Below are 16,044 nucleotides of genomic sequence, written 5' to 3' on the forward strand. Positions count from 1 at the left end.
GGTGACCCCAGCCATTATCAGTACTCTTCAGAGATTGTCTGTCTGGTGTCAGTGGTTGTATAACCAGGACTTGAGATATGCACCAGCTGCTCATACAACCATCCACCACCTCCCATGGCTTCATGTAAGAACATAAGAACATGAGAAATGGGAGCAGGAGTAGGCCATCTGGTCTGTCAAGCCTGCTCCGCCATTCAATAAGGTCATGGCTGATCAGGCCATGGACTCTTCTTCACATTCCTGCCTTTTCCCATAACCCTTAATTCCCTGACCCTGATCGGGGCGGCTAAGCAGGTGCTGCACCCTGCCCAAGGGTGACCTACAGGCTAGCGGAGGGAAGGAGCTCCTTATACCTCCTTTGGTAGAGACATATCTCTACTCCGTCAACCATAGACAATCACCATTCAGTGTAACCAGTGCTGTTTGGACTGTGAAAGTGGGGCACCCAGAGGAAACTCATGTGGTTCATGGGGAGAGCATGTGAAGTCTTTACAGCTGATGGCAGAATTGACTTTGGAAATGCAATGCCCCAAGCTGTAGTCGTGACGCATTAACTGCTACACTGCTGTGGCACAAATTTTATAAGGCAGAACACAATTAGAACAAAAAAAACCATCAAGACTGATTTAGTGCAAAGTGATCAAAGTTGTCATAGTTTTGCTATATGTGAACAGGCTTGGTTTTGCCACCTCCAATGCACATAAATGGATTCAAAATGCAAGATTCAAGTTTATTTGTCACATGAACATTGAAACTTTAGAAAACTACGTTGTTTAGTCTCAGTGACCAACACAGTCCGAGGATGTGCTGGGGGCAGCCCGTCAGTGTCGCCATGCTTCCGGCATCAACGTAGCATGTCCACCGCTTACTAACCCTGACCCATATGTTTCTGGAATGTGCTCACAATGATACATTCTCCCACAGGACACCCACACCGTCACGGGGAGAACTTGCAAACTTGTTCACCAAATAACTCATCCGAGGGTGTGCTGGGACAGCCCACAAGTGTCACCACATGTTCCCGTGCCAACTTAACCACAATGTTCAGCAGAAAAACACAGAACACACCAAGCAACCAAACAACAATAACAGCAAAAACAAGATCCACTTCCTCTGGCAGCTCATTCCATGTACTTGTCACCATCTATGTGAAGAAGTTACTCCTCAGGTCCTTTTTAAATTTCCCCCCACTGAAATTTATGGCCCCCCCCCCCCCCCAGTTTTGGGTTTTGTCTTGGTCATGGGATCGGTAATGGGTTCTTGATGTTTCTGTAATCTTTGCTTTCCTTCTCATCTTACTACATCCCTCCTCAGTCCACTAATCACCTTCTCAGTCAACCATTGCCTCCTCAGTCCATCAATCACCTCCTAATCCACCAATAACTTGTGTTTCACTACTTGGCCTCTCCTCTTTTAATTGGCCATATCTTTTCTGTCCTCTTAATACTGATGCAAGATTTCCACACTGAGAAAAAGTCTCTGGATGATCATTCAATCTATGCCTCTTATCATCTTGTACTCCTCTACCAAGTCACCTCTCATCCTCTTTCTCTCTAAAGAGAAAAGCCCCAGCTCGATCAACCTATCCTTTTAAGATAGGCCCTCTAGGACAGGCAGTATCCTAGTAAATCTTATGTACAAGAGATTCCACAGAGGATGGAAATCCAAAGTAAAATGGACAAAGTACTGGAGGAACTCAGCAGGTAAGGCAGCATCTATTGAGAGAAATGGGAAGTCAACATTTTGGGCTGACACTCTTTGTCAGGACTGGTTGTCAGCCTGAATCATTGACTCTATTCCTTTCTATAGAAGTTGCCTGACCTGTTGAGCTCTGTCACTATTTCATGTGTGCTATCCCAGTAAACTTCCTCTGCACCCACTCTAAAGCTTCCATAACTTTCTATATTACTTAAATTCAGTGTACAACAGATCGTTTTTGCTAATTCTGCTGCATAGTTTTTTGGGACATTTTCCTATTCTCTGTAAATTAGAGTTGCAGATCATAGCAAATGTTCAGTAAGTATAGAGTCTAAAAAAGTCAATACCAATGTTTTCTTTTTGCAGAGGGAAATTTCAAGTGTGAAGTGTTCTCAGACACCATCACTGGAACACAGGGCTACAATCTGATTGGTATTCTTGATGGCAACATGAACGTGTAAACAAAGGAAAACAATTAAAGCCAGGAGCACTCAGATGTAAAAATATTTTCATTTCAATATTTGCACACAACCCTGTTAAAAAGTTGTTGCCTGCTAGAATTTTAAGTAGTCTCCCTCATCAAATGGGAAAGTTGTGAGTTAGAATATAGAACATAGGACAGAGAACATTGAAGGGTATAGCACAGTACAGGCCCTTCAGCCCTCAATGTTGTACTTAAAAGTTAAAAGTTCAAAGTAAATTTATTAGCAACGTACATTTAGGTCTCTTTATACAACCCTGAGATACATTGTCGTCTGGGCGCAGTCAATAAATCTATAGAATAATAACCATCATAGAATTAATGCAAAATGGCACCAACTTAGGCATTCAACAAGTGTGCAAAAGAAAACAAATAGTGAAAATATAAAAAGAATGAAATAATAATAAATAACTAAGCAATAAATATCAAAAACATGAGATGAAGAGTCTTTGAAAGTGAGTCCGTTTGTTGTGGGAACATTTAAATGACCGAACAAGGGAAGGTATCCTCGTTGGTTCAAGTGCCTGGTGTCTGAGGGGTAGTAACTGTTTCTGAAGCTAGTAGTGTGAGTCCTGAGGCTCATGTGCCTTCTTCCTGATAGCAGCAGTGGGAAGAGACCATGGATGCTGCTTTGCTGCAACAGCATTTCATTAAGGACAGCAATACAGATCCTCCATCTCTGTCTATGCTTGGCCTGCTTCTCTACTATGCCCCTGTTATGATTCAGGGTCCTTATCTGCCTGTACAGTATGGTGCCAAATTGTCCTTGGTCTCCTGCATTTCCTCTGCCCTTCAGGGGTCCATTGAAGCGATGCCTTGATGATGGAGTTGGCCTCTCATCTCAACATGTGCCCAATTCATCTTCAACATATTCTCATGATGATTGTGGCCAAGTCCTCTCGCTGGCACTGAAGCAGCATGGCATGGCTGTGCTGACCTTTTAATCTACTCCAAGATCACAAATCCTGGCTATGCAACCACTGACACCAAGCAGACAATCTCTGATGAGCAACACACACAAAGTGCTGGTGGAACACAACGGGCCAGGCAGCACATATAGGAAGAAGTACAGTTGGCATTTCGGGCCGAGACCCTTCGTCAGGACTAATGGAAAAAAGAAATAGTAAGAGATTTGAAAGTGGGAGGGGGAGGGGAAGATCTGCAATGATAGGAGAAGGCAGGAGGGGGAGAGATGAAGCTAAGAGCTGGGAAGTTGATTGGCAAAAGGGATACAAGGCTGGAGAAGGGAGAGTATCGTAGGACAGAAGGCCTAAGAAGAAAGAAAGGGGGAGGGGAGCACCAGTGGAAGATGGAGAACAGGCAAGTTGTTGTGAGAGGGAAAGAGAGAGAAAAGAAAAAAAATATATAATAAAAATAAATAAATAGGAATGGGGTAAGAAGGGGAGGAGGGGCATTAATAGAAGTTACAGAAATCAATGTTCATGCCATCAGGTTGGAGGCTACCCAGATGGAATATAAGGTGTTGTTCCTCCAACCTGAGTGTGGCTTCATCTTGGCAATAGAGGAGGCCATGGATTGACATATTGGAATTAAAATCTGTGGCCACTGGGAGATCCTGCTTCCTGTAGCAGACAGAGCGAAACCACACTCAGGTTGGAGGAACAACACCTTATATTCCGGCTGGGTAGCCTCCAACCTGATGGCATGAACACTGATTTCTCTAACTTCCGTTAATGCTCCTCCTGCCCTTCTTACCCCATCCCTATTTATTTATATATATATAAAAAAAAATTTCTTCTTTTCTCTCTCTGTTCCTCTCACAATAATTCATTGCCTGCTCTCCATCTCCCTCTGGTGCTCCCCTGCCCCTTTCTTTCTCCCTAGGCCTCCCGTCCCATGATCCTTTCCCTTCTCCAGCTCTGTATCCCTTTTGCCAATCAACTTCCTAGCTCTTAGCTTCATTCCTCCTCCTCTTGTCTTCTCCTATCATTTCAGGTCTCCCCCTCCCCCTTCCACTTTCAAATCTCTTACTATCTCCTTTTTCCATTAGTCCTGATGAAGGGTCTCGGCCCAAAATGGCAACTGTACTTCTTCCTATAGATGCTGCCTGGCCTGCTGTGTTCCCCCAGCATTTTGTGTGTGCAGCTTGAATTTCCAGCATCTGCAGATTTTCTCGTGTTTGTGAATCTCTGAAGAGTATTGATAATGACTGGGGGTTACCCATCTTGTAAAGATGCTGCCCAGAAGACGGCAATAGCAAACCATTTCAGTAGAAAACTTCGCCAAGAACAATCGCAGTCATGGATAGATAATGATCACCCACGTTATATGACATGACACATAACAAACAAATTAACTGTATCTGCCTCTACAACTTCTTATGGCAGCTCGTTCCATATATGCATTACCCTCTGGAGGATAAAAGTTGCCATTCATGCCACGGTGTATGCTCACAACGACTGATCCTAGGTGAGGAGGAACAGCAGACTCCGTCACCGTGAGCACTGGCTACGTACGACTCAGCCCAGGTGCGGAGGAACAGCAGACTCCGTCACCGTGAGCACTGGCTACGTACGACTCAGCCCAGGTGCGGAGGAACAGCAGACTCCGTATCCGTGAGCACTGACTACGTACGACTCAGCCCAGGTGCGGAACAGCAGACTCTGTCACCGTGAGTCAGGAGTGCAGGGATGACGGACCGCCCATGTAGAGACAGAAACAAGAGGTTATGCGTATGAGTACCGAGCATTGGAGGCATGACTGAGTGACCCCATGAGACAAATCATTCTTCACACAAGGACTTTGATCGCTGTGCTGACCGAGAGTCTCCATTATATAATCATAGAATGCGGAAAACCCGTGCCAGTCACAATTAACTTGACAAGATTAAACAAGAAGAACACAGGCTTAATGACTCTATTTATGATAAAGATTAGTAAATACAGGTGCGAGAGATACCTAGAAGCCCAACGCTCAACGGCTTGCTGCAGAGATCCCCATGAGACCTCAGAACCCCTTTAAAGCTTTCACCTTCTACCGTGTACTTTTGAAGAGAAGGGAGGAGAATGGGGTTGAAAGAGAAAATGGATCAGTCATAGTCAAATGCAGAGGAGGTTCAATGGGCGAAATGGCCTAATTCTGCTCGGATGTCTTGTGCCTTATGATCTTCTGACCTCCAGGTTTGGACTCCTCTCCTCTGGAAAAATTACTTTGACCATCCAATAGTCTATGCCCTCTTTTTATAAACACCTCTATCTAAGTATATAGGGTATAGATATATAAATTAAATAAATAGAGCAAAAATAATGAGGTAACAAACAGTGAGATAAATAAATAAACAAGGCCATCCGCTGGTCAGGGTCGACCATGGATGTTGTGTCCTAGCTGTCTACATGATACCCAAGCCGGGGCAGTACGATATGGAGACAAGCTGTTGCCCATGCAACAGGCTCCCCCTTTCCACACAGCAGATGAATCCAAAGGAACAACAGAGATTGATACAATTTGACACCAGCGACATGGCAGGAGTTGCCAATCAGCATTGAACTCAATGTAGGACTGTCTTAGGAACTCCATCTCTGGATTTTTCTTCAGGGTTTACAACCGAAGCCTTCCCCATGAGTGGCTATAGAGGTAAGAGAGCAGAACTTTGAGATCAGAATTTTCCTTCTCCTAGGTGAGCTGCAAACCATGGTTGATGAGCCTCATTTGCCTGAAGTGACTGGTTTTAATGCACCAGTACCCTGCCTTTGCCTTCTCCTCTGTCAGCGGAAATGATTCTGTTGGACTTAGCTAAGTCGCATGTGAAGGCCAGGAGCTGGACTTGGTTGTCAGGGGCTATTTGAGGTGCACGCCATTGGGAGCATTTAATAGTTAGTGGGAGCTCGTCCCCAATACCACCCCCAGTTATAACAATGTTAATTTCTTAAAAAAGTAAAAACATACATACATAAATACATGGTGGTGGCAGTGATAGTTGTCCATCATGTCCAAAACTGTGCAGTAATGTTTTTAAAGTGGAAAAGCCATTGCAATGGGGCAGTTCTGCTCTCTCGACCTCTGAAGTCCAGGTCCAGTGGTACGAACAGAAGTCACAAACTGGGCATCTTCCTTAGTTTCAGTGGATGACTATGACATCTTCCTTGTCCTGTCCTTCACCTTTCATGGAGCATTGCAGTACGACTTTCCTGGCCATTGGCTCTCACTGTTGATCTCATCCACCTGGTCTGCCAGAGCTGACTTCACATGCTAGGACAGGCATGACCTTATCCCACTAGGGTTTGAGGCCACTGGTTTAGCCCCTATGTCAAAGTGGTGCACTGGGGTGTGGCCCCAAACAACTACTTGGACCTACAGGTGAGAACTGAGTGTCCGGTGGGAACCGAGGGTGAGTGAGCAGCCCCAGAATGGATATGACAAGCTCCTTCACCAGAGAAGCTAGCCCTACCTGGACCTTCTACACACCCCTCACAAATAAGTACATGTTCAATAGTTCAATTTAATATCAGAGAATATACACAGTATACAACCTGAAATCCTTGCTCTTCCCAGACAGAGAAATAAAACAAAGAATGAACGGCAGGAAAAAGTTAGAACCACAAAGCTTCCCTCCCCACTCCCACCTACAAGCTACAGCAAAGCATCAAATCAACCCACCCCCCCACTTGTTCTAGCAGAAAGCGTCCCCCCAGCACCCACCAAGCAATTGCAAGCTCCCAAAGACCAAAAACTAGAGTCCATCCTGACACCTCAGCTTCTCAACAGGCCCTCCCTCTCACTAACAAGGGAAAGAGAGATGTCGCTCCTGTTACAGTGAGAGGGGTCCCAAGAGCTTGCTGTTCCAGTGTTACAGTCTACACATTTAAATACGTGAGTGCATACATGTTTGACTTTAAAATTTCCCATATATAGATAAATAAATACTTACACACATACATACATAAATACGAGCATGTTCATGCAATTATGGTGTCTCTGGATCAATGGTTGCTAGTCTAGTAACATAACTATTATACCAGGTATGCCTCTTATGTGCTTTATAGAGGGAGGTGTGTGGCTGTCACCTATCGCTTCCGTGACAGGCAGAACACCCTGCACAGTCATCTCCGCCTTCCTTTCCTTGCAAACCGCCCTGCAACGCGTCGATAAGGACAGGATCCTGCATGACGAGATTAAAAATATTTGCGAAGCAGATTACTGTGGGAAAATGTTCAGAAGTGCCTGAATCAAACTCTTGAGACTGCAGAACACAGAAACTTAAAACAGCTGCATTTTAATGAGTACCAGCTATAGTATTTTATGTGATCTATCCAGATGTTTCAGATGTGGTTTTACATTCTGCCTAGTGCCCTGCATTGAGGTCATAACTGAGGCAATAAATTCTGAATTGTTCCAAATTTAATTGCCAGAAATTTAAAAGAATGAGTGTACAATTAAAGGAATAATCCTCTATGTTTTGTTTGTACATATGATGTAAGTTAATTCCTCATTTCCTCTGGACTGTATGGCTTTGCATATTCCTTCAGAAGGCAACCGAGAGTCAACAATTATTACTGAGGGTTCGGGTTACTTATAGCTCTGTTAAAATAGTATTCCTTCCCTAATACATGCTAGTGAGCCAGATGGATTATTAATGTTAATCCTGTAGTTTCCTGGCCAAAATTATCAATCCTACATTAATTGAGATTTATTTAACAGAATTACGCTTCGCCATCTGCTGCAACACAGTTCAGACCTACATTATTAGAATAAATCCCAGTTACCACTCCCTGCCAGTTTTCACTGTGCCTCCTTGCTCTGGCCACTCTCACAGAGTGAAGCAATTTCCGGACATGTACTCTGTCAGTCCCTCTATGATGTAAAAAAGATTCATGATTCAAGATTGTTTAATGTCATTCCCAGTACCCATGCATAAATGAGAATGAAATGATTGTTGTTTTGGATCCCATGCAGCAAAAACTAACACAATCAGATAAAGAACACAACATTTAAAAAAGCACAATAAATACAAGTACAGAAGACAGCCAATATACATAGATTGATTCTATGCCTACAAAGGTTCAAGTTCAAAGTAAATTTATTATCAAAGTACATAAACGTCATATACAACACTGAGATTAATTTTCTTGCAGGTGTTCACAGTAAATACAAGAAATATGATAGAATCAATGAAACTCTGCTCCCAACAGGAAGAAAAACAGCCAATAAGATTGGGGCAGAGAGGGAAATGGATCAGCTATGATTAAATGATGGAGCTGACTCGATGGGCCAAATGGTCTAATCTTCTTCCTTTATCTTATGGTCTTGTATACATAGATTGATTGTATGTCCATAAAGTGACATTAGGTACAGGAGTGTCTCTACGTAAACTGACTCTGACAGGAAATGATGAAGTAGTGGTGTTTGGGGGTGTGGAGGGGTGGGTTAGTGGGTGGAGGTGTTGATCAGCCTCACTGCTTGGGGAAAGTAACTGTTTTTTGAATCTGGTGGTCCTGGTGTGGATGCTACGTAGCCTCCTCCCTGATGGGAGTGGAACAAACAGTCCATGAGCAGGGTGAGTGGGACCCTTCATGATATTACTAGCCCTTTTCCAGTAGAACATATGGTAATCAGAAAATGGTCAGATTACCTGTTTCTCTTAATGTGTTGGATTATTATTGATAGATCTAGATTCAGTTTGATTTCTCACATGTACAGTGCTGTGCAAAAGTCAGGCACATGTACATAGCTGGGGTGGCTAGTCCTTTGCACTGTAGTGTACTTGTCAGTGTGGAGTGGAGATCGAGTTTGTAAACCTAGTGGGAGCAAAGGGTGTTGGGAATGGTGAGAGTGGAACGTCGTGGGAGGGATGTGGGACAGGTGGCAGAGAAGGAGTATCGGGTGGGGTGGGGGAGTTGTGTGGGTGCAGACACACCCACCCCTGAGACACCAGGCAAGGTCATTTAGATTCCAAACAACTGGTTTATTGATCATTAGAGAATGTCTCTCTGGTGCTTCCCACTCCCTCCCCTCTCCCTTCCCCTTTTCCCAACCATGACTCCCCTCTCCCTGCCCCCTTCCCACTCTCAGTCCACAATAGAGACCCATATCAGAATCAGCTTTATCACTACTCACACATGTCATGACATTTGTTGTTCTTTGTGGCAGCAGTACAGTGCAATACTTAAAATTATTGCAGTGCTATGAAAAATTTTTAGGCACCCTAGCTGAATATACAGTCTGTGCCTAAGGCTTTGGCACAGTACTGTACATTGAATCAAGCAGTGAAACGTTTCAGTTGTATTAACAACCACCACACCCAATGATGTGCTCAAGTATGTCTTGCCAAACATTCCAGCACCAAAATTGTAATGAGATACAGTGAAAAGCTGTTGCTTTCTGGTCCATCCAGACCAGTGATAGTGTACAGAAGTGCTTTGAGGTTGTGAAAGACGAAAACGAATGCAGCTGCAGAGAAAGTGCAGCGCAGGTAAAGGGCACGTGCCATGACAAGAGGGGTTGGGACATCAAGAGTTCAACCACTCACTTCGGTGTACGAGACCTCTGATAACAGTGGGATTGAAGCTGTCCTTGAGGCTGGTGGTACATGATCTCAGACCTCTGCGTGGTAGGATGGGGGAGAAGGGAGGATGGCCAAATGGGAGGGATCCTTGATTATGCTGGCTGCTTACCAAGATAGTGGGAATGTAGCAGAGTCAACAGAGAGGAGGTTAATTTGCACGATGGTCTGTGCTCCCTGCAGTTTGCTGAAGTCTTGGACAGAGCTGTGCTACCAAGATCTCATTGCTAACAATACAGAATAAAATGAAACAGCTCAGAGAAAGTGCAGAGCAGGTAAACAATAATGTGCAAAATCAGAATGAGGTAGATTATAGGGTCAAGAGTCCATCTTTTCTGACAAGAGGTTTGTCCGGCAGTGTTATAACAGCCAGGTAGGAGGTGGGTTGTGCTTTCAGGCTTTTGTATCTTATACCCGGTGGGAGAGAGGAGAGAATGTCGGTGGTGGGTGGGTCTTTGGTTATCCTAGCTGCTTTTCTGAGGCAGCAAGACAGAAGTAACGCAGGTTTCTGTGATGTTCTGAGTCGTGTCCGCAAGCCTGCGGTTCCTTGCTGCGCAGGCCGAGACAGCGGTTGCTGTGATGTATTCAGAGAGAATGTTTTCTATGGGCATCGGTAGAAATTGTTAAGAGGTGAGTGGGACATCCTGAATATCTTGAACCTCTTGAGGAAGTTGGTGAGCTGTCTTAGCTGACGGTCCTGACTGCAGATCCTCAGTACTGTATGGGAGTGGCAACGTGGATTTTTGTGCCAAAGTCTCCGGAGTGAGATTTGAACTCACGACCTTCAAATCTAGAAAGGGGATACATCCGTTGTGATTCAGCTGATAGGAGAATGAAATTATTGTACAGTGAGTTTTTATTCTTTTGCACTGATCTTGTTACTATGCACTTTCATCAAACACTAAGTCTCACATTAATGAGGATCCCTACCACCCACAATCTCCTTGACATCAGGAAGGAGGTACAGGAGCATCAGCACTAGGATTGCCAGACAGGGTAACAGCTTCTCCCTCAGACTGTGAGACTAATGAATACCCTGCCATCACTGAGATCTTGTCACTAGGACAGCGATCTGGGTACAGTTTTGGTCACCGAATTACAGAAAGGATATTAATAAGGTTGAAAGAGTGCAGAGAAGGTTTACAAGGATGTTGCCGGGACTTGAGAAACTGAGTTACAGAGAAAGTTTGAATAGGTTAGGACTTTATTCCCTGGAGCATAGAAGAATGAGGGGAGATTTGATAGAGGTATATAGAATTGTGATGGGTATTGATAGAGTGAATGCAAGAAGGCTTTTTCCACTGAGGCTAGGGGACATGGGTTAAGGGTGAAGGGGGAAAAGTTTAAAGGGAACATTAGGGGGGGCTTCTTCACACAGAGGGGGGTGGGAGTGTGGAATGAGCTGCCAGATAAAGTGGTGAAAGCGGGCTCACTTTTAACATTTAAGAAAAACTTGGACAGGTACATGGATGAGCGGGGTTTGGAGGGATATGGTCCAGGTGCGAGTCAGTGGGACTAGGCAGAAAAATGGTTTGGTACAGCCAAGAAGGGCCAAAAGGCCTGTTTCTGTGCTGTAACGTTCTACGGTTCTATTGCTTACCTGTGCTGCACACTGCATGCATCTTGAATTGTATTTTATTACCTTATTTGTGGCAATATTTTTGCTGTGTGTGATATATGCTTTGTGGATGCACCATGGTCTGGAGGAACGTTGTTTCATTTGGTTGTATTTATGTACATCAGATGATAATAAACTTAAACCTCAACTTCAACTAATCTTTCCTATTTTCTCAGTCCCCGAATCAGATGTCGGATCCCCAAGAAAGGATTAGACCGCTAACCAGCCTGGATCACCCAAAGAGCCCCTTTTACGATCCTGAGGGTGGACCCATCATACCTGTGGCCAGAGCTGTCATTGAGAGAATTGCAAGAAAGGTAATATGGATGTGTCTTGGGATAAGGGTACCTAAGGAACTGACTTCAGCTTAAGCACAGTTTATAAAACAGCCACAAACTTGTTCAGGGGTGTTGGAAGCGCAATCTCACTATTTTACGAGTGCAAGGATATCCTAAAGTCACAGTGTTCAGTTTGATGGAGTTTCTCCTGGCTGAGCTCTGAGGCCCTCTGTTGGCCAGGATTGACCATGGATGTTGTATCCCAGCTGATTATGTCATATGCAAGCCTGGGCAGTACGATATGGAGAGCAAGCTGATGTCCGTGCAGAAAACACCCCCCCGCCCCCCTCCAACCCCACACAGCTGACGAATCCAAAAGAACGGCAGAGACTGATACAGTTTGGCACCAGCAGCCTTGCAGGAGTTGCCAGTCAGCATTCAGCAAAATGTAGGACAAGCCTAGGGATTCCAGCTCCAGATTTGTTTGTGTTTTAATTCCTGCCTGTGTGACCTGAACCTTTTTTGTAAAGTCCCCAATAATCTCTCCACAGGGGGAGCAGTGTAACATTCAGCCTGATAATGTGGACGATATTGTGGCAGATCTTAATCAGGAGGAAACGGATGAAGGTAATTGCATTGTGGGTAATTAACCCTGGCAACATTGTCCAATTCGATTGAAAGTAAGTTTATTCTAGATTAATTCTGTCAGTGAATTGAATTTTTCCCTTGTGTTGTTTCTTCTCTAAATGTCAGAGCAGAGTGCCTATGGCTTTGAACTGTGGTATGGCGATTTTCTGCACAACCAATGAGATGGAGGACAGGAAAATGAGGGGTGATCTTGCAGAGATGTACAAAATTGTAAGGGGCATAGATACAGCCTTTTCCCAAGGTTACGGAGTCAAGATCCAGGGAGCATATCCCTCTCTCATCCATTTACCTATTCAAACTTCTCTTAAATGTTTCAAATTGAACCTTACATCCAGCAGCTCATTCCACACTTACACCATCCTCTGAGTGAAAACGTTCACCCTCAAATTCCCCTTATATATTTCACCTTTCACCCTCAACCCCACGATCTCTAGTTTTAGTCTCAGCCAACTGCAGTGGAAAAGCCTGCTTACACCTGTTCTCACTACACCACTCATAATCTTGTGTACCTCTATAAGATCAACCCTCATTCACCTGTGGTGCAGGGAACGAAGTTCAAACCTATCTAACCTTTCCCTATAACTCAGGTCCTCAAGCTCCAGCATTCTTGTAAAACTTTTCTCTGCGCTCTTTCAAATTTATTGATACCTTTCTTATAGGGAGACCAGAACTGTACATGATACTTCAAATTTGGCCTCAATAGTGTCTTACACGATTTCAACATGACAACCAGCTCCTATACTTTATGAAGGCTAAAGTGCAAAATAAACCTCACTCTGCCACCCTATCTACCTGTGATGCCACTTTCAGGAAAGTATAAATCCTTATCCCATTGTCTTTTTGTTCTATCACACCCCTCAGAGTCCTACCGTTTATTCACCGTGAGGTGAAGGGGTGTGGCAAGAGCTACCAGGTGATAGGTGGATCCAGGTGAGGAAAGATGATAGGCAGATGGGTAAGGATGGAGAATGGGGATAGAATCCGAAAGTGGGAGCTGATTGGTGGATCCAGCTGGGGGGAGATGTAATAGGCAGATGTAGAGAGGAGTGAATGGGAATAATATCAGAAAAAAAGAAGTGAAAGGTGGATCTGGGTTAGCAGGGATGATATGTAGATAGGTAAGGATGGAGAATGGGAATAGAATTAGAAAATGGTAGGTTGTAGGTAGACCCATGTGAGGGGAATGACAGTTGTCTACATTGACAAACTGATAGTGGCCAGATTTCTCATCTTTTCCTTTAACATCATGATTTCCCTTCATTTTCTGAAGTCTCTGCTTCATCCCAAGAAAAATCACTCAATTTAGTCTCTGCCTAAATTCACAAAGATCAATTTGTAATCATCTATAATTAATCAGTTGTAATCCTTGTAAATCTGTAATTAAAAAGAGAGAGCAGCCAACTGCTTTCACATGAGAACAAATGAGTCCATTTGCACCAAATCCACTTCTTATAAACACAAGAGATTCTGCGGATGCTGGAAATCCAGAGCAACACACACAAAATGCTGGAGGAACTCAGCAGGTCAGGCAGCATCTATGGAAATGAATAAGCAGCCAACATTTTGGGTTGATACTCTTCATCGGGACTGGAAAGGAAGGGGGAAGATGCCAGAATAAAAAGGTGGAGGGAGGAGTAGAAGGACAAGCTATAAGGTGATAGGCGAAGCTAGGTGGGTGTGAAAGGAGTGATAGAAGAAGCTTTGAGATGTGATAGGTAGAAAAAGCAAAGGGCTGGAGAAGAAGGAATCTGATAGGAGAGGAGAATGAACCATGGCTGCAGATGCTGGAAATCCAGAGAAAAACACACAAAATGCTGGAAGAACACAGCAGGTCAGGCAGCCTCTATGATTTGGACCAAGACCCTTCATCAGGACTGCATTTTTTTATAAATTTCCTCACATTCTGAACAAGTTATCTGCTTAACAAAATATAACTGGAAGTTTTGAGTGACAGTGAATTACTTTTCTTCACATTCTGTCCTTGTTTGAGTTCAACTAGGGTAATTTTGAATAGATTGCATTAAAGCCTTACTTGAGAGTGTGACGCCCAACTAGGTTTGGCTATTCCAATTTCATAGATCTACAACACAACAAAAGTATCAAATAAATGCTATCAGAAATATCTCTAAATTATTAGGGAATGCAATGAACTAGTTCCAAACATTGAGCGGCCTCTATTAAAGGAAGAAAGTGTCAGTCTTCACTTCTAAGCATGAAATTAAAAATCAGGAGTTTCAGAAGAGATCTTAAAGCAGCATTGCCCCACATATAAATGAACAGTATATGTAGCTCTATTCTATAATGTTATACAAGGTATTATAGTATTGAGTATAGCAGCTAGATTGTTATGTTGACATTGTATGAGATACTGGTGAGGCCTAATATGAAGTACTGTGTGCAGTTTTTGTCACCTACCTACAGGAATTAGGTAAGTAAGACTGAAAGAGGGAAAATAAAATTTACAAGAATGCTGCAGTAACTGGAGGACCTGAGTTATAGGGAAAGGTTGAGTAGGTTAGGACTTTATTCCCTAGAGCGTAGGTGAATGAGAGGACATCTTATGGAGAAGCACAAAATTATGAGGGGTATAGATAGGGTAAATATAAGCAGGCTTTTTCCACTGAGGGTGGTTGAGACTAGAACTAGAGGTCATGGGTTAAGGGTGAAAAGTGAAATGTTTAAGAGGAATATGAGGTGGAACTTCTTCACTCAGAGGGTTCTGAGAGTGTTGAACGAGCTGCCAGTGGAGGTGGTGGACACAGGTTTGATTTCAATATTCAAGAGAAGTTTGGATAGGTACATGGATGGGAGGGGTATGGAGGGATATAGCTGCAGGTCGACAGGACTAGGTAGAGTAATAGTTCAGCATGGACTAGATAGGCGAAAGGGTCTACTTCTGTATTGTAGTGCTCTATTATGAACTGAGCAATCCGGTTATCATCTCCTGACAACTAATTGTATTACCATCTCTGAATCCCTCACTGTTAATACCCCTGGAGTTACCACAAACCAGACTCTGAACTGGACTAGATACACAAGAGCAGGTCAGACCTTAGGGAAATTGCAGAGAGTAACTCACCCAATAACCTCCAAAAGAATGTCCAACATAGAGTCATAGAGCACTACAACGCAAAAGCAGGTACTTCAGCCCATTTAGTCCATGCCGAAATTAGTCCCACCTGGACCATAGCCCTACATACCCCTGCCATCCATATACCCATTCAAACTTCTCTTAAATGTTGAAATCAACCCAAATCCGACACTTACGCTGGCAACTTGTTCCACACTTGCACCACCTTCAGAGTGAAGAAATGCCCTCTCATGTTTCCCTTAAATAATTCACCTTTCACCCTTAACCCTTGACCTTAAGTTATAATCCCACCCACCCTCGGGGAAAAATGCCTGTGTGTGTTTGTTTATTTATCCACATCTCATTCCATACCTCTACTTTAACATCTAACTTATATAATTTTTATTAGTTATAATTGTTAAATGTTGTTTTATTTATTTACTTATTCTTCCGACGCAACAAGCTGCAATGCCCAGAAACTCACCTATTTAACCCTAGCCTAAGCACAGGACAATTTACAATGACGAATTAACCTATTAACCATTCCATCTTTGGACTGTGGGAGGAAACCTACATACTTAAGGGAAGAATGTGCAAACACCGGAATTGAACTCCAAACACCGAAACACCCCGAGCTGTATTAGCGTCACTCTAACCACTACACTTTCGTGATGCCTCCTATATATACCACTCATAATTTTGACCTCCTCCTTAAGATCTCCTGTTGTTACT

General features: G+C 43.6%; 1 protein-coding gene across 1 annotated transcript in view; it reads left to right on the forward strand.

Moving 5' to 3' along the window:
- The window catches only part of LOC132397415 (spondin-1-like), a 327,855-nt gene that overhangs the window by 291,751 nt on the left and 20,060 nt on the right, over positions 1-16,044 (forward strand). The window contains exons 9-10 of the mRNA XM_059976155.1: positions 11,493-11,633; positions 12,146-12,221. Of these exons, the coding sequence (XP_059832138.1) occupies positions 11,493-11,633; positions 12,146-12,221 (217 nt within the window). The remainder of the gene's footprint in view (positions 1-11,492; positions 11,634-12,145; positions 12,222-16,044) is intronic.

The sequence above is a fragment of the Hypanus sabinus genome, chromosome 7 (assembly GCF_030144855.1).
Source record: "Hypanus sabinus isolate sHypSab1 chromosome 7, sHypSab1.hap1, whole genome shotgun sequence".
NCBI classification, from domain to species: Eukaryota; Metazoa; Chordata; class Chondrichthyes; order Myliobatiformes; family Dasyatidae; genus Hypanus; species Hypanus sabinus.